Below are 18456 nucleotides of genomic sequence, written 5' to 3'. Positions count from 1 at the left end.
TAACGGCTCGCCCCTCACAGGGACAATTCTCTCAACGACTGTCGGATCATCTTCGTGGACGAAGTTTTCAAGATTGAGCGCCCAGGCGAGGGGAGCCCCGTGGTCGACAACCCCATGAGGAGTGAGTCCGGGCCTGCCCTGCCGTGGCTCCCGCGTCGGGCGTGGGCGGGTCTCCTGTCCCCTCCCTGCGTGGCCGGCCCTGCCCGAGCTGACCCCGGCCTCCCGCGTCCAGGGAAGAGCGGGCCCTCCTGCAAGCACTGCAAGGACGACGAGAGCAAGACCTGCCGGGTGTGCGCCTGCCACCTGTGCGGGGGCAAGCAGGACCCCGACAAGCAGCTGCTGTGCGACGAGTGCGACATGGCCTTCCACATCTACTGCCTGTGCCCGCCGCTCAGCAGCATCCCCAAGGAGGACGAGTGGTGAGTGGACGCCTGGCCGCTCCCGCGACGGGCTCGGGGCTGCGGGCGCTTTGCCGTGCGGGTCGGGGGGCCGGACGGTGCTGGAAAACGAGCTGACACAAGGCAGGTGAGGGAGCCGTCCTGTGTCCAGGTGTGGCCTGGGCCTCCAGTAAGCGCAGGGAAGGGGGCCCGGCAGGTCGGAGGACAGAGCCAGGCCTCTCGTGTCTCCTGGAGCATCCTCTTGGCCATGACGCTCTTGGCGCTCGTACCATAACTGCCAGCGTGGATAGGAAGGTGGCAATGCGCTCGGCTCTGGTCTAAGGACGCCAACCTGTTAACGGAGCTGTCGCTACAGCTCAGAGGTGGCTGTTGTTCACACACCCCGCGCCCCCGCCTTGCGGAGATGGGGAAACTGACTCACGGCCGCGAGAATGTGCCCGTCCACGTGTGTTCCCCACACCCTGGCTGGAGGGAGGCCCCGTGACATCCCCAGCGGGAGAGGGGTGAGCGTCTGCCGTCCAGTAGACTGTTCTGTGTCGGTGGATGTGTTGCTCTGTGCCGTCCACTGTGGTCGCCACTCGCTGCGTGTGGCTGCTGGGCCCTTGGAGGCCCACACGTCGAGGAATGGCATTTCTTCCTTAATTTTAATGAATTTGACTTTGAACATCCTTCCCGTCTTGGACAGCGCGGGATGCAGGCGGCGGTGGGAGCGGGGCGGCCGGGGCGGGAGGTGACGTCCCCGTTGTCGCAGGTACTGCCCCGAGTGTCGGAATGACGCCAGCGAGGTGGTGCTGGCAGGGGAGAAGCTGAAGGAAAGCAAGAAGAAGGCGAAGATGGCGTCAGCCACGTCGTCCTCGCAGCGGGACTGGGGCAAGGTGAGGTGGCCCCTTGTGCACTCCCTGCGTCATCCCCCCCACCACCGTCCTGTGGCGCTCACACTGCTCTGCCCTCTGTCTCCCGAACACACAGGGCATGGCGTGCGTGGGCCGCACCAAGGAGTGCACCATCGTCCCCTCCAACCACTACGGACCCATCCCGGGCATCCCCGTGGGCACCATGTGGAGGTTCCGAGTCCAGGTATGTGCAAGCGTCCTGGGGCTCTGGGGCCCGGCTGGCGGGCACCAGCCTTCCAGAAGCCCCTCCGCCCCGGAGGAGGGCCACCCCTTAAGCAGGCGGCAGGGCAGGCTTCCGAGGTGGGGCCTGGGCCCGGCTGTCTGGGGAGGGGGGCTCGTCACGGGCGTGTCCGCGTGGGGGAGGCAGACGGAGGAGGTGGAGGCGGGGCCTCCTGCAGCAGCCCATCCAGAAGGGACATTTGTCTCTCGGTGGCTTTCGCAGGTCAGCGAGTCGGGGGTCCACCGGCCTCACGTGGCGGGCATCCACGGCCGGAGCAACGACGGGGCGTACTCCCTGGTCCTGGCGGGGGGCTATGAGGACGATGTGGTGAGTGGGGGGGGGTTTGTTTTATTTATTTTTTAATTGAGATCAATACAGAAAACATAAAATGCACCATGTTAACCATTTTAAGGGCACAGCTCAGTGGCATGAAGCACATTCACATGGTTGTGCCACCATCCCCTCCATCTGTCTCCAGAACTTTCCATCTCCCCAAACGGAAGCTCTGTCCCCATGAAACACTGACTCTCACCCCTCCCCCAGCCCCTGGCCCCCATCCACTTTCTGTCTCTGTGGATGTGGCTCCTCTGGGGACCTCCTGCGAGTGGACCACACAGTGTGTGTCCTTCTGTGTCTGGCTCACGTCCCTGAGCATCACGTCCTCCAGGTCCGTCCACGTGGGAGCAGGTGTCAGGATCTCCTTCCTTTTCATGGCTGCGTAATATTCCAGGGTGTGGATGGACACACTGTGTGGATCCATTGTCCATTGATGGACACCTGGGTTGCCTCCACATTTTAGCTCTTCTGAATCACGCTGCCGTGACCGTGGGTGGGCAAACACCTCTTTAAGACCCTGTTTTCGGTTCTTTGCGGTGGATACCAGAAGCGGGAGTGCTGGGTCACAGGGTAATTCTGTTTTTAAAGATTTTATTTTTTCCTTTTTCTCCCCAAAGCCCCCCCCAGTACGTAGTTGTATATTCTTCGTTGTGAGTCCTTCTAGTTGTGGCATGTGGGACGCTGCCTCAGCGTGGTTTGATGAGCAGTGCCATGTCCGTGCCCAGGATTTGAACCAACGAAACACTGGGCCGCCTGCAGCGGAGTGCGCGAACTTAACCGCTCGGCCACGGGGCTGGCCCCTAATTCTGTTTTTAGTTTTGAGGAGCTGCCCTAGTGTTCGCCACGGCCGCCCCGCTCTGCATTCCCAGTGGCCGTGCGCAGGCCCCGCATCTCCACACCCTTGCCGTCACTTGTCACTGTCTGTCTCTCTGATGGCCGACGTCCTGACGGGCGTGGGGGGCTTGTCTTCAGTGGGTCCCTCTGCGTGGAGGGTTCAGCCTGCCCCCGTCATCTGTTTCAGGACAACGGGAACTCTTTCACGTACACGGGAAGCGGTGGGCGAGATCTTTCCGGCAACAAGCGGACTGCGGAACAGTCTTGCGATCAGAAACTCACCAACACCAACAGGTTCGCAGAAACGGGTTTTCTTGTTTCTTTGCCAGCACGTGTCTGCCTCATCCTCTGATCGTTCCACAGGGGATGGGGTTGGTTCTGTTTTCGTGTGTCACGTCCTGGAAGTTAGGTCCCCATTGAGCCTGTGGTGGACATAGGAATGATGAACATCCATTTCTTCCCTTTTCTGCCTCTGAAGACTTGTGACTTATTCAGTAAATTGAACTTTTTTTTTTGTGAAGAAGATGATTAGCCCTGAGCTAACCTCTGCTGCCAATCCACCTTTTTTTTTTTTTTTTTTTTTTGGTGAGGAAGACCCGCCCTGAGCTAACCTCCGCGCCCATCTTCCTCTACTTTATATGTGGGACGCCTGCCACAGCATGGCTTGATGAGCGGTGCCATGTCCACACCTGAGATCCCAAATGGCGAAACCCGGGCCAAGGAAGCAGAACGTGCGAACTTAACCTCTACACCACCGGGCTGGCCCCTAAATTAAACTTTTTAATTAAAGTATTAAAGGAAACTTTTTCCCTAAAAGGCCAGATAATAAACATTTTTGGCTTTGCGGGCCACATGGTCTCTGTAGCAGCCTCGCAGCTCTGTCATCAGAGCACACGTGAGTGACTGAGCATGGCTGTGTACCAATAAAACTTTATCAGCAGAACTATGCATCAGGCCGGAGTTTGCTGACATGTGATTGCAGGGGAAGGAGGACATTTTAAGCATAAAAAGCATCTTAAAGCTCAAAGGAAAAGACTGATTTGGTGACTTCAGTATTATAAATTACATCAATAAAACCCCGAAGTAAAATGAGAAAGCAGATGGCTATTTGGGGGTAAAGTCTGCCACAAAAATGACACGTGATGGTTATGTCCTTATATGTAAAGAGCTGTTGCAAATCAATAAGAAAAACTAATAGAAGCAAAGAACATGCAGATCTTTCACAAAAGAAATGCAAATGTCCAAGCACCTTGGAAAATTGTTCAGTTTTAGTAATCAAAGAAATACAAATGCAAACACTAGTGAGATGCTATTTCTTTCTCCTGTAAAATTGGCCAAAATTCTAAAATCTTGAGGAATGCCCAGGTGTGGACTAGTGTTCCGGGGTTGGCAGAAATACAAAGTGGTACCATCTTTCCAGAAAGCTCTTTGCCTGTACGTAAGAATAGCCTTGAAAATGTCGTTAATGGGGCTGGCCCGGTGGCGTAGTGGTTAAGTTCGTGCACTCCACTTCAGTGGCCCGGGGTTTGTGGGTTTGGATCCCAGGCATGGACCTATACACCACTCATCAAGCCATGCCGTGGTGGCGTCCCACAGACAAAGTAGAGGAAGATGGGCACAGGTGTTGGCTCAGCGACGATCTTCCTCACCAAAAAAAAAGAAAAAAAAAAAATGTCCTTACTCTTGACCCCACAATTCCGCTTTGAAAGTGTTCATGAGACACAAGGAGGTGAAAATGTCCTGTGTAGTGAAACTCATCCTGTCATCGTCTAAAACAGCAAAACCTCAGTAACTAAAGATCTGTTTGTGAAAGGGGTAGGTTCATCGTGCATTTATCTGTCTAGTGGAATATTTTAAATTCAGTAGCTGTTAAAAAGCCCGTTTTCAGAACAGCTTAGGAGCTAACATTAAGTGATAAAATTGGGACACAAAACTGAGAAATCTGTGCTTTCAAAGGCGCTGTGTGTCCGTGAGAACACACACGGTCGCGGCTGTCCCCTCCCACGGTGGAGATGGCACCGTTGCAACGAAGTGCGGAGCCTGCCCCCGGCCCACCTTCCCCGGGCCTCATGCCCTCCAGCGGCACGGACCTGTCGCCGGCCCATGTTTGTGTGCCGCCTCGTTTCTTTTCTCAGTGGCATCTTCCCCACATGGTGCGTTAGCGTCTTATGGCTCCAGTAACAAAATGCCACCAACTGGGGCGTTTAAAACAGCAGGGCTGTCTCCTCGCCTAGTTCTGGAGGCCCCATGTGGGCAGGGCCACGCTCCCCCTGAAACCTCCAGGGAGGGTCCGTCCTGCCCCCTCCAGCTTCTGGTGACCCCGGCCACCCTTGGCGTCCCCCCCTCCCCAGCCTCCGCCTCTGTCTGCACGTGCCCGGCTCCCTGTGCGTCCGTGCGTCAGTTTCCCATTTCTGAGAAGAGCCCCGGTCATGGGGTTCGGGGCCCCTGCTCCTCCGCTCTGGCCCCCTCTGCGCTTGACCCCCTCTGCATGCACCGCTTCCCCAGAAGGTCACGGCCACAGGTTTGGGGGGCTGGGACTCGGTCCTTTCTGGAGGCCGCAGTCCAGCTTAGAGCGTGGCCCCGCCTGTCCCCGCAGGGCGCTGGCCCTCAACTGCAGCGCACCCATCAACGACCGCAAAGGGGCCGAGGCCAAGGACTGGAGGGCGGGGAAGCCGGTCCGCGTGGTGCGCAACGTCAAGGGGCGCAAACACAGCAAGTACGCCCCCACCGAGGGCAACCGGTACGACGGCATCTACAAGGTGAGCGGCCGGCCCGCGTGTGCCGCGTCCCCCGTCCCCGACACCCCTGACGGGGCCCCCGCTCCCTGCAGGTGGTGAGGTACTGGCCCGAGAAGGGCAAGTCCGGCTTCCTGGTGTGGCGCTACCTGCTGCGGAGGGACGACACCGAGCCGGGCCCCTGGACCAAGGAGGGCAAGGACCGGATCAAGAAGCTGGGGCTGACCATGCAGGTGTGTCCACGCCGGGCCCGCTGGGGCCACCGGGTCCCAGGTCTGCTGGGAACCCAGCCCTGGGTGCTCCTGGCTGATCTGGCGCCTAATGCTTGCACAGCTCGGACCAGCGGGCGTCCTGCTTTGAGCTTCATCATCGCAGTCGGTCACTGGGGACCACGGCAGGTGCCAGCCCCAGGGGCGCCTGGGCGGCGAGCACCTGGCCGGCGGGCAGCCCTCCCGGGTTTCTCTCATCTGAAATGACGTCCAGGTCCCCAGCTGCTCGCGCCCTCCCGGCTGTCCCTCCAGATTCTTACCCGGCGGGTGGCGTTCGAGGTTTGCTCAGCGAGCCAGACCTCCTCCTCGGGGCCGTGCTGGTGGAGGGGCTGGTCCCAAAGCAACTGGGAATTGGGTCATTTCTCTGTTCCGGCTGCTTTTCTCTCCTCGCTCGGCTCCTCACCCCATGCACCTCTCCCAAAAAAAAGCAGAAACAAACCAAGAAATCCAGTGGACGCCGAGGCTAGATGTGTCAATAAGGACAAATAAACGGTCCCTCCCACCAGCCACTCACGGCTTCATAGCAGCGGAATCTGCCGTCGTCCCGGCGTTCACCCAGCACGGGAATCTGGCTTTTTTGCCCTGTAATTATGGTGCTTTCTGCTCGTCACGGGGACTTGCTTTCCCCCGAGAACTCGTGCTGCGACTATTTAAGGCATCTTAATTGCCCTTGAGAGTCTGACAGCGCCTACCCCCTGGGGTCACAAAGAGCCGTCTTCCACACGGTGTTCGTGCCACAGGGAATTCCAGAAGCTGAGGAACTGGGGACAGAAGCGGCCACAGGAGTGGGGTTTTCAGGTCTCACTTAAGTCTTTATTGCAACCTCATGTGGCTGAGGAAGCCCGGAGGTTTCTCCGTGCGACCTTGGGGAGTCAGACAAGCTCGGAGGTGCCTCGGGGATGCGGTTCCGGTCCAACACGGCCTGTCGGGACCTGGAGCCCAAGAGGCCTCCGAGTAGGTTGCCGAGCTAAGGCCCTGGGGCCAGTTATCTGTAAATGAAGTTCTCCTGGAGCACAGCCAGGCTCCTTGGTGCACAGGGCGGCTGTGGCTGCTTTAGGGCCGTGGCAGCGCTGTGTCCTCACGAAGCTGGGCATATTTACAACCTCTAATCGAAATCATCAAGGTCGTCAGACCATCTGATTTGTGGGATCGGATCCTCAGCGTTTCACCTGAGGCTCTGGAGTTAAGTGGAGGCCTCAGGTGGGGCCTGGGTGGGTGCGATGATGCTATGACTGTAGGAGGGAGGTGGCGGGGAGTTAGGGTTCCCCCCAGGGCCACCCCCGCTCCAGCCCGGGCTCCGCCCTCTCGCACTCAGTACCCGGAGGGCTACCTGGAGGCGCTGGCCCGGAAGGAGAAGGAGAACAGCAAGAGGGAGGCCGAGGAGGAGGAGCCGCAGGAGGAGGAGGAGGGCGGCCTCACGTCCCCCAGGAGGGGCAAGCGGAAGAGCAAGTCGGCAGGTGGGTGTCCCCGCGGGCGGCCGCTGCAGGCGCGCGGGGCCGGCTCTCACCTCTCCGCTCCGTCCCAGGAGGTGGCAAGAACGGCGCCGGGTCCCCGCGAGGGATGCCCAAGAAAACCAAGGTGGAGCCCTACAGCCTCACGGCCCAGCAGCACGGCCTCATCAAGGAGGACAGGAGCAACGCGAAGCTGTGGGCCGAGACCCTGAAGGCGCTCAAGGACGGCCCGGTGAGCCCCCGCGGCCTGCGGGCCCCCGTTGTTTTTTTTTTTTATTGTGATAGAATAGAGAAAACAGAAAACTCACCATCGTAACCATTTTAAGGGCACAGCTCAGCGGCATGAAGCACATTCACATGGTTGTGCCACCATCCCCTCCATCCGTCTCCAGAACTTTCCGTCTCCCCAAACTGAAGCTCTGTCCCCATGAAACACTGACTCCCACCCTCCCCCAGCCCCTGGCCCTCCATCCACTTTCTGTCTCTGTGGATGTGGCTCCTCTGGGGACCTCCTGTGAGTGGACCACACGGTATGTGTCCTTCTGTGTCTGGCTCACGTCCCTGAGCATCACGTCCTCCAGGTCCCTCCACGCGGGAGCGGGTGTCCGGATCTCCTTCCTTTTCACGGCTGCGTAATATTCCAGGCTGTGATGGACACACTGTGTGGGTCTATCATCCATTGATGGACACCCGGGTTGCCTCCACCTCTTGGCTGTTGTTTCTCACGCTACCGTGAACACGGCCGCACACATATCCCTTCGAGCCCCTGCTTTCAGTTCTCATGGGTCTGTCCCCAGAGGTGGAATTGCCGGGTCTGTGGTCATTCTGTGTTTGGCTTTTTGGGGAACCGCCAAACTAGGGCTGTCTTTTTCTGATCCTCCTGCCCCGAGCAGGGTAACATTGATGAGTCACTGCCACTGAGTGGCTTAGCATCCTCTGGCCACTGTCCCTGCCTGGTGGGGGCAGGCTTTCCTTGGCTCTTTCTGAGTCAAACCCAAATCCTACGAGCCGTTGGTGATCTGTCGGTTCCTTCCGATGCCCTTGCCCTCTGGACTCCTCCTCCTGGTTCTCCCCTCGCGGGTCTCTGCCTGGGGCACTTTCCCCATCGCCCTTCTGGCTCAGTCTCTCTCCTGTGTGAGTTTCCTGTAACCAATGAGTCTTTAGGGACCAAACCCAGGTGAGGGCAGGGCGGGTCCCGGAGGCCCCAGGGGAGGAGCGTGTCCCTCCTCCTCCAGCTTCCAGAGGTGCCGCATCCTGGGCTCGGGGCCCCTTCCTCCCTCTACACGGCCAGCAGCACAGCATCTCCATCTCAGCCTCTGACCCTTCTGCCTCCCTCTGATCAGGACCCTGGGCCCCGGGAATCCAGGGTCGTCCCCATCCCAGGGGCCTCGACTTAGCCCATCTGCAGAGTCCCCTCTGCCTCGTGAGGTGACATGTCCACAGGTCCTGGGATCTGGACGGGGCTGTCTCGGGGGCCATGGTTCAGCCACCCCATGTGCCTTGGGTCCCCTTTTCCCTGGAGCGTTCATTCTCTGACAGCCTGTGCTCAGGGGCATTTCCGTCCTCGTCTGTCCTGTCTTTGGTCCCCCCACCGGGCTCTGTTTAACCCTCTGCTGGACCCTGGTGCCCAGGTGGCATGAGCAGGATTGAAGGTGTCGCACTCTGGTCCCGAGATGGGCTGCTAAGGCGCGGCCTTGACCCCGATGCTGGCCGGGCCCTGCGCCAGCTCATCCCCTGCTGTCCCCTGTCCCCCTCACACCCTCGGCCGTGACCCTGGCCGCCTCAGTTCCTCGTCCTCACATGGGAGTCTCGGCGCTCCTGCCCGCTGGGGTGGGGCGGGGGTGCAGTGCGGGGACCCGGGCGGGGATTTCTGAGGAGCCACCCTTCTGGAGGATTCCTTTGGGGCGGCCGCTCGCCCTGGCGCCCGGAGCCTGCCAGGCTCACACGCTGTCCTCCAGTTTCAGAAATTCCTGAGTAAAGTGGAGGAGACGTTCCAGTGCATCTGCTGCCAGGAGCTGGTCTTCCGCCCCATCACCACTGTGTGCCAACATAACGTATGCAAGGTGAGAGGCTTGGCGGCCGGAGCCGGGGCGGAAGGTTCTGGAAGGATGGTCTGACCTCTTGGGTGGGTCAGCTTGGCTTCCGCACGCTCGCAGGCTCCTGGGCCCCTGGCCCTTTGCAGGGCCTCATTATCTGCTTTCAGGGTGGCCTTTATCACGGGTCCCGTCGCCCCGCTCGCCTGCCCCTCGCCCTTGGTGCTCAGATGCAGTCTTCGCCCCTCCCACTGCCCTGAACTTAAGTGTCACCTCGCCCCGTGACCTCCAGCCACACCGGCCCTCTGCCGTCGCCCATCTTCCTTAGCAGCTGTTCACTGGTCTCGCCTCCCCCTGGGACATGCTCGCCCAGCCTGGGGTCCAGGGTGGCAGAGGACGGGCTGCAGTCCTGGCCTGGTGATAATAATGATTGTTAAGCGGGCCATGGGCTGCGATGGAGGTGTGAGGTGCTTCGCCCCTAGAGTAGCAGGAAGGAAGGCTTCCTGGAGGAGGTGGCGTCAACCTGCCACCAGAAGGGGACTTGGGGCAGCATCCCAGGTAGGCGGGGTGGCGTGTGCAGAAGCCTGGACAGGCAGGCATGTGGGGGCAGCTGAGGCCTGTGGGGGACGAGGGGCTGGGGAGCGGGGCCAGGTGGCAGGCCTGTGGGCTCCGGCCGGTAGTCAGTCTTGGGAGGGAAACGATGGTTGAAAGAGAGATTGGGAAAGGCTGAGATGGGGCCAGACCCGGGCTCCTCCTTGGCATTGCGGACACTGGGGCCAGGTCATCCTCCAGGGGGCCGTCCTGGGCGCTGTGGGGGGCTGAGCAGCATCCCTGGCCCCACCCACTTGATGCCACGAGCTCCCCCAGTGTGACAGCCACAGACGGCCCCGGACATGGCCTGGTGTCCCCTGGGGGCAGCATCGCTCAGTTGGGAAGCGCTGCTCTGGGTGGGTGGTTCCTCTGGTGTCTTCCGGCCACAGGCCATCAGGAGGAACCTGTGGGCAGTACAAGCCCACAGTTTCAGAAGGGACTGTCCCCGCCCCCGGTCACCCTTGGCCTCTGAGCTGCTGCCAGTTCTGCTCTTGGCCTGGCGCCCGTCATTGCTTCAGGGCTCTCCGTCCACTGCCTGTCACCTGCCTGAGGGGGGAGGGACTGAGTGCCTTCGGCTGTGCGGCCGGGGGGAGATGCCCGTGTCCCCTGAGGCCATGTGAGGCCCGAGCAGAGGCTCGGAGGCTTGTCAGGGGCAGGCGACAGTGCGTCTTTGGGGTCAGTGGCCCGGGCTCTGCCCCTCCCGGCCACGCGGCCTTGGAAAGCCACCCCACCGCTCCGAGCCTCGGCCACGTCCAGCAGAAAGGGGCAGAGCAGCAGCTTCCCAGGTGGCTCCTGGCTCCAGGGACACGGCGGGAGGGTCCCAGGCCGGGCAGGAGGTGCGGGGGCTCACCTGCAGCCGTGGACCGGGTGTCCTGGGGTCACACAGGTCCTTAAAGTGCCAATGCTGTGAAGGAGGAGGCCGCTGGTCTGTGTGTCTGTCCCTGTGACAGGTGTCACGGCTCCACCTGGCTGTCCCAGCGCCTGGCTGTTTTCCCCTTTCTCTTAAAAAATTTTTTATTCAAGTAAAATACAGCATAAAGTTTACCACTCTCACCATTTTTAGCTGCACAGCTCAGGGGCACTAGGTACCTTCTCGTTGTGCAACCCTCCCCTCCATCCGTCTCCAGAACTTTCCATCTCCCCAAACTGCAGCTCTGTTCCCATGAAACACTGACTCCCACCCCTCCCCCAGCCCCTGGCCCCCCATCCACTTTCTGTCTCTGTGGATGTGGCTCCTCTGGGGACCTCCTGTGAGTGGACCACACAGTGTGTGTCCTTCTGTGTCTGGCTCACGTCCCTGAGCATCACGTCCTCCAGGTCCGTCCACGTGGGAGCGGGTGTCCGGATCTCCTTCTTTTTCATGGCTGCGTAGTATTCGAGGGCGTGGACGGACCACACTGTGTGTGTCCATCCATTCCCAGACACTCACGTTGCCTCCACCTTTTGGCTGCTGCCACTAATGCAGGAGTCCCAGGCCTGATTTTGAAGGTGGACTCAAATCTTCATTGTCCTGAGCAGAAAAAACTACATATTGTCTCTGGAATCAAGACTATAGATTTTATATTGAGAAAAGTGCTCAGGCGTTTTTAACAATAGGAAATAAAAGCCGCAGCCTGTGTCCCTCGGTGAGACATGCAGTGGCATCAGCAGGCGTCTGCTGTGTTGACATTTGGCTCCCTCGCCCAGTCGCCTGATGCCATCCTCAGGTCTGCACACCTGTGCAGGTGCCCGCGTACCTGTGCCCCGTGGCTGGCGTCCTCCCTCTTGCTCTGATTGGGACGTTGCCTGTCCAGGGCCTGTCTGCCCCTGGGAGGAGGTGTCTTGAGCCGAGGCACAAGTGACGAGAGAGCAGGGGACAGACTTATTAGGTGGCGTGACCTGCAAGTACAAAGGCCTGGGGGCCGGGGTGAACTTGGAGTCTTTGAGGGGCTGTGCGGCGAGTGGTAGAAAGTGAGACTGAGGGTCAGGAGGGACCTCTGGCTCTTGGGAGAAGTCAGTGACTGCTCCCGACTCCATCCCCGGGACGGTGGGTGGCATTTCTCACCCGCCTGCTCTCTCTCTCTCGCAGGATTGCCTGGACCGGTCCTTCAAGGCCCAAGTGTTCAGCTGTCCGGCCTGCCGCTACGACCTGGGCCGCAGCTACACCATGCAGGTGAACCAGCCGCTGCAGGCCGTTCTCAACCATCTCTTCCCCGGCTACGGCAACGGACGGTGATCCTTAAGCACTTCTTGCTGGGCGTTTTTTTTTAAAAAACGTGTCCAAGGGGGGGTCTTCGGCCCCGGTTTTGTTTTTAGTGGGCTTAACTTAAACATGTAGTTTTCCCTCCACCCCCTAAAAAGCCTCGTCTTCCTGGTCCGGTTTGGTTTTGTTTTTTAATCTATAAATTTTCCGGAATCTGTATGATGGCTCAAAATAAGAAAGAAAGAAAGGCGGACTCCTCCAGTGTTTTGTTTTAAAGAAATACGAAGTTTGCGGTTTGCCAGCAAAAAGCAACAGGACAGTTTCGCTTCTGAAGACGGAGCGAGAGACGACTTGGCGTGAAGGCTGCTCATGTCCCCAGCGTCAGGGTCTCAAGTTCCCGCCGCCGACCTGCAACAGGGCGCCCGGCTGCCCAGAACAATCTTCTCAAGGTGTGTGGGCCTGGCCCCCAAAGGCGACAGCGAGCGCATCTTCCCGACGGTGTTACATGGCCTAAAACCCAGCACGGTGCTGCCTGGCGGTGGCATCCTGGCCGCGTGGTCCCACCGCCATCCATCGTGACTTGTCTAAAGGAAGAGGGACAGTCTTGCTGAGCTCGGTTAAAACTGTCGCCACAAGGCCGTCCCCACCGGACCCGTCTGCTTTCGTGCCCGAGACCCGCACGCAGAGCCCCGGGCGCCCCCGTGTGAGCAGCGTCGAGGCCACCCAGAGCCATCTCCGCTGGACTCCCCTCTCCGTGGGGCTGGCTGCGTGGCCATGCGCTGTTCCACCTGGAAGGGCATGGAAGTATTCGCACGAAGCCATGTTCAAGTGCCTTTGGTCCTTTCTTTCTTTCTAAACACAGGGCTCTTTGTTTTTAGCACTGAATTGTCGAAAATGCCAACCAGAGTCTCAAACTGTGGTCTACCCAGCTCTTCCCCCGCCCCCCCCTGGGGCGTGTTTTGGGGGGAGGTTTCGAGTTCTGCTCATCCTTTCGATTGAATTTGCGACCCGCCAATTTACAAGGGGGATTTTTTTTTTTAATTAAATAAACACTTTTTCAAAATGAAATTTTTTTTTTGTAGTTACTGTATATGTCCCGAGAAAGCTATAACTCAGCGTTTGGTTTTGTGTCTTTTTGTTTTTGTATTTTGGGGGATGATTTGCTAATTTTTCTAACTCTACCAAAGTTTGCAGCCATACCTCGCTAGAACAGGAATATTTTAAATCCTACAGCTGCAGACGAACTGGAGCGATATGGTCTTACAAGTTTTTTTTTTTTTTTCTTTTTTCCTCCCTATTATTAGGTTCTTAATGGATTAGGAAGAAACAACACGATCCTGTGTAGGCTTTTTCTAGAAAGTTCCATGTTCTTTGTCCCGACTTTAGGCTCAGAATAAATGTCTTTTACAAATGCATTGGGTCGTGTCTTCTATTTGCAAATCGCTCGGAAGCCCAGCAGACACTTCCGTCCGTATTATCTCATTTTCTCATCACAAAAACCCCCGCAAAGGCAGACTCGGCAGAAAGCATCGCTCCTGCTGTGCAGATGGGAAGACTGAGGCCCAGCACATAAAGGGCCCGGCGGTGGTTCTTCCTGCCGCTCAGCAGGTGTTGGGCTCGACAAGTCAGCAAAGTCAAGCCAGGGGGCCAAGCCCAGCCTGCCAGCTGGGGACCAGGGGTCACCTAATTCCTACCAACGTGGGCAGTCCTGTCCCCATTCTGCATCTGAGGAAACTGAGGCTGCAGTGGTCCCCCACTCGGAATCCGTTCTGCCTCCAGTGGGCATCTCGTACTCCATCAGCATCTGGGGGGTGGCGGGAGCCGGGGGGGGGGCGGGGGGGGGGGGGGTCCTCTGGGCCCTGGGGAATCGGGCCACAGGAGCGTGTGGGGCCCGACCACCCCACATGCTCTTTCCAGCAGGAGTCGGAGCGAGGGTGAGGCCAGTTTGCTGATTTCTGCAGAGGCTGTTACTCCCATTGACCTGGTGCTGGCGCCTTTTACCGATGGCTAAGTCATGATGGGAGCAGATCTCGGGCTGCCCCTTTTGGTCCTTAAAATGTGTCAGGTGTGTCCTTGAAAGCATCGTGCTCCAGGAGAGAAGGCAGTCGCCGACCATCGTGAGGCTGTCTGTCACAAGAGATTTCCAGCTCGGGCTGTAGGGGCGAGAAGTGGGTTAGCGATCGCTCAGGGCTCCGCTGGGGGGAGTGGGGCGGGGTAGGGGTGACAGCTACAGGGTGCGGGGCTTTTTGGGGTGATGGAAACGTCCTGAGTGTGACGGTTGCCCACATCTGTGGATGTGCTAAGATCCTTTGAATTGTGCACTTGGGGCGAATTGTGCAAATTAGATCTCAAAGATATGTCGAGTGTGATCACATAATAAAAACAGAAAAAGATGCCCACCGTCAGGAGCTGCAGAAACTCCGTAAATGTCCCCAGGTGGGCCCCACACGGGGCCAGAACACACTGAGGCGGGTTCATTGTCGAGACTGTGGACTTTTTGGATGTTCCTCTCATTTTAAAGAACAATGTCCTTGTTAAAAATTAGTAAAACCCAGAAACATGTGTTTGAAACCACTGTACAGAAATGTGATATTAGACGTTTCTTTCCTGCTAGATTTGTTTTTATTTGCATAGAATAGCTTTACTGAAATATATTTCATGTTGCCGTAAAGCTCACCCGTTCAAAGTGTGCAGTTAAGGGCCTTCTAGTGTATTCACTGAGTTGTGCAACCATCACCTCTATCTAGTTCCAGAACATTCCATCACCCTAAAAAGAAGCCCCATCCCCATCAGCAGTCCCTCCCCAGCCCCTGACACCCACGAGCCTGCTCTCTGTCTGTGGATTTGTGTCCTTCTGTGTCTGCTTCTCTCCCTGAGCATCGTGTTGCAGGTCCGTCCACGTGGAGCCATGTCAGGGCCTCGCTCCTCTTCATGGCTGCGTAATATTCCAGCGTGTGGATGGACCACATTTTTAAATCCTCCTGGTTGATTTTTTATTGTGAAACTTTCCTTCTCTCCCTCCACCCTGGCTTATAAAATTAACACACAGTCCTAGAACATTTGCAAACAGAGTATATGACATCAAAGTCAAAATACATAATCCTGCCCCCCTGAGGGTGAACATTTTCCAGCTTCATTTGTCCACCTCTGTGTGCTCGTCCTTCAGTATCCCGCCTCAAAACCGTCCTCGGATCGGTTCTGACTCAGAGCCACTTTGCAGTTGAGGCACAGAGAGGTTAAGTGGCTTACTCAAGGACGTGGCAAAGCCAGGGTACGTATATATTTATATATGATTCTCCAAATGTTTGTTTTATATAGAGCGTTAAAGAACAAAATTAGGGCCATGCTGTGTACACTGTGTCTACCGCCTCGTGGCCGGTTTTCGATTAGTTTCAGTTCATTTATCGGGCAGCAGCCACCTTGTCTAGCACCTTTGTAAACAAGCAGACGTGAGCTGTGGTCTGGCGTATGCAGATTTGTGCGTCTGTGCTCACGAATGGGGAATGGAGTACCCGTGTGTCCAGCCACATATGCTTGGAGTGAAACAGAATGTTAGAATTCCTCCCTCGAATGTATTTCTAAAACTTTATTTTGGGGCCGGCCCGGTGGCACGGTGGTTAAGTGTGCACGTCCTGCTTTGGTGGCCCCGGGTTCTCTGGTTGGGATCCCGGGTGCGGACATGGCATGGCTTGGCAAGCCATGTTATGGCAGGCATCCCACATATAAAGTAGAGGAAGATGGGCACGGATGTGAGCTCAGGGCCCGTCTTCCTCAGCAAAAAAAAAAAAAAGAGGTGGATTGGCAGCAGATGTTAGCTCAGGGCTAATCTTCCTCAAGAAAAAAAAATTAAAAAATAATACTTTATTTTTTAAACACCTCGGAGGATCTACCTTCCCATCCGTCTTTATCTTTAACGCCTCCAACTCGCCCATAAGTGGGAGGGGTCTTTGTAAATTGGGACATTTATGGAGACGTCCCCAGTGTGATTTGCATGAAATCTGCACCTGTCCATGAAGACTTATAGAAAACCATGACGAGGTGGGGAGTGTTCCCCAACGTATTTTGTCCCTCTGAAAATTCAGAGACTGTCTCCTTCCCACTTTGCATATGATGCCCTTTAATTAGATGACCGTCATAGATTTTTTTCCCCTAACATTTTTAAATGAAGACTTTGAAACAGAAAAAGTTGAAAGAATTGTATGGGGCACCCTCAGGATGTACCCACCACCCAGATTCTACAGTTGTTAATTTTAGGCCTTTTACATAAGAGTTGGCATTAAAAAAAGTTTCCCCAAGCAAAATAAGGAAACTGATAGTCTGTTTAGGTGACCTAATTAAAAAAAAAATTCAGAGTCTCAAACACAAACACCTGGAATTCACTGTCTTATAGGACAGACTTGGAAGTAGAAAAAAAAAAGCTTGTGTGTGTGGGGGGGTCCCTTCTTATCACCCCCCCTTTTTTTTTTTGCTGAGGAAGATTGGCCCTGAGCAAACATCTGTTGCCAATCTTCCTCTTTTTGCTTGAGGAAGATTAGCCCTGAGCTAACACCTGTGTGGATTTCCTCTCGTTTATGTGTGGGACGCCACCACAACATGGCTTGATGAGTAGGTTCCCGCCTGGGATCCCAACTTGCGGATCCCTGGCAGCCTAAGCAGACTCCACGAACTTAACCACTAGGCCAGCCCCCTGTTATTGCCCCTTTGATGCTGTATTACCATCATCAAATTCCATTTCCGTCTTTCCCACCGGTTAGGCAGTTCCTCAAAGGCAGTCACCATTTCCTATTTATACAATTAAATGTTAACTACATGAGGAATATATGAATATGGTCCCATGAGGATTTTACACACCCCAGAACGGATTCAAGTCCCCACAGACTACCCTTGTAACCAACATGGGTCTCTCCTTCTCTCCCCAAAGACTGTTAGTTTTCTCAGTTCGGGGGTGGCCTTTTTCTGCGCAGTGACACAGCTATGTGCTCTTAGAAACCACACGACATTGGTGTCTGCGTGTGTTTCCACACCATGTCTTCTTGGATGCAGAATCCCGGATCCTTTTGCTGCTCCCCAACAGCATCCTCAGGGGAGGGGTCCATGACAGAACAGGTAGATTATCGCCTTTTTAATTGCTACATAGTTAAGTATTTCGGAGTACCCTGTGCTACAAGTTGCTTATCTAAGGGCCCACGGGATGGAAACAGTTGCTTTCAGCTCTGCCCCAAGCATCCTTGAACCGTGCAAGCTCCAGAGCGCGTCTCAGGGTACACAACCTCCTGGAATAGAGTGTAGACGCACTTAAAACGGTATTAGAAAACGTCCAATCGCCCGATTTACACTCTTGCCAGAGAAATGAAGGCGTGCCCACCCCCCTCCCTGGTTTGCAATTAATAGTATGATGATGATAATAATGGAATCCTCAATTAAATGCTCAGTATGTGAAGCCACATGGTCAACCCTTACACATTAACATTCCCGGGAGAGGGGTGTGTGTATGGGGGTCCTACCATCATGTCCATTTCACAGGGTAAACTGAGGCCCAGTGAGTTCCCTTTGCTGCAGGCCATTCATAGTGAGCTTTGAACCTAGGTCAGAGAGCACAAATTCCTCCCCTCCTTTATGTTTTAGAGAACTCAAGGGAGAGCATCTATCTTCATTCCGAAGGCCTCGCCCCTTTGCAAAGTTTTGTTGATTGTGATGGAAATGAACTTGGTTTTTTGTGGGGGAGGGGAGGGGCGCTTGCTGCTTGACTTTTATTTCTCTAGTTTCTCAGTTCTCCTTTTGCAAAATTGGTTGCATTGGAGCAATGTTTCCCAACGCCGGACTCGGTGAATTGGAGAACTCTGCACCCAAGTTCCGGCTACGGGTCTCGAACCCCATCCCCGCGCCTCCCCGGCCGGGTGCTGATGTTGTGCGGGGCCTCACGTACTCAGCAGCCGCCTGATAACCGGGGCGGGGCCCGCAGCGTGATTGGCAAGCGCCTCAGCCAGTCGGCGCCTCGGGCTCACTCCGCAAGCCAATACTCGCTTGCCCCCGTGAGGACGCTGGGAGGTCCCCGAGGCTCCCTTGTCAATCCGAGGCCCAACCGCCGTCGGATTGGTCGCGGCCTCCTTGGCTGGCGTGAGCCGTCTCCAATGAGAACGGAGCCGGTCAGCGGGCACGTGGGTGGGCGCCGGCGTGTCCCGGCCGGCGGGCCAATGGCGAGGCGAGGCCGGCGCCTGCGCCCGCCCAATCGAGGCGCGCGGAGGGCGGGCCGTGCGGTGTTGATGGGCCCGGCGGAGGGGAGGGGCGGAGCTGTCAGCCTCAGCCAATGGGCGCGCGGGCGTGGGCTCGGCAACCAATGGCAGCCGGGGCGGAGCTGGCGCGCGGCCTTATAAGCCCCGCCCGGGGCGCTCGCGGAGGGCTCGGCCGCCAGCGACCGAGCGGGGCCCGGCCCGAGCGGGGCCCGGGGGTGCGACGCCGAGGGCGGGGGAGCGCGCGCCGCTGCTCCGGACCGGGCCGCGCGCGCCGCCGCAGG

The 18456-nt window shown here is 56.9% G+C and overlaps 1 protein-coding gene across 2 annotated transcripts in view; it reads left to right on the top strand.

Annotated features, from left to right (window-relative positions):
* UHRF1 (ubiquitin like with PHD and ring finger domains 1) overlaps positions 1 to 13357 on the top strand; it is a 30504-nt gene extending 17147 nt beyond the window's left edge. For both annotated transcript variants that reach the window (XM_046637854.1, XM_046637853.1), the window contains exons 6-17: positions 21 to 121; positions 233 to 419; positions 1150 to 1273; positions 1368 to 1475; positions 1734 to 1838; positions 2869 to 2975; positions 5278 to 5440; positions 5512 to 5649; positions 7001 to 7142; positions 7211 to 7368; positions 9095 to 9199; positions 11829 to 13357. In XM_046637854.1, coding sequence (XP_046493810.1) covers positions 21 to 121; positions 233 to 419; positions 1150 to 1273; positions 1368 to 1475; positions 1734 to 1838; positions 2869 to 2975; positions 5278 to 5440; positions 5512 to 5649; positions 7001 to 7142; positions 7211 to 7368; positions 9095 to 9199; positions 11829 to 11975 — 1585 coding nt within the window. In that variant the 3' untranslated portion in view covers positions 11976 to 13357. The remainder of the gene's footprint in view (positions 1 to 20; positions 122 to 232; positions 420 to 1149; positions 1274 to 1367; positions 1476 to 1733; positions 1839 to 2868; positions 2976 to 5277; positions 5441 to 5511; positions 5650 to 7000; positions 7143 to 7210; positions 7369 to 9094; positions 9200 to 11828) is intronic.
* The last annotated feature ends 5099 nt before the right edge of the window (positions 13358 to 18456 follow it).

Source organism: Equus quagga, chromosome 14, assembly GCF_021613505.1.
Source record: "Equus quagga isolate Etosha38 chromosome 14, UCLA_HA_Equagga_1.0, whole genome shotgun sequence".
Lineage (NCBI taxonomy): Eukaryota > Metazoa > Chordata > Mammalia > Perissodactyla > Equidae > Equus > Equus quagga.
The sequence above is the reverse complement of the archived record's forward strand: the minus strand, read 5'-3'. Positions and strand labels throughout refer to the sequence as shown.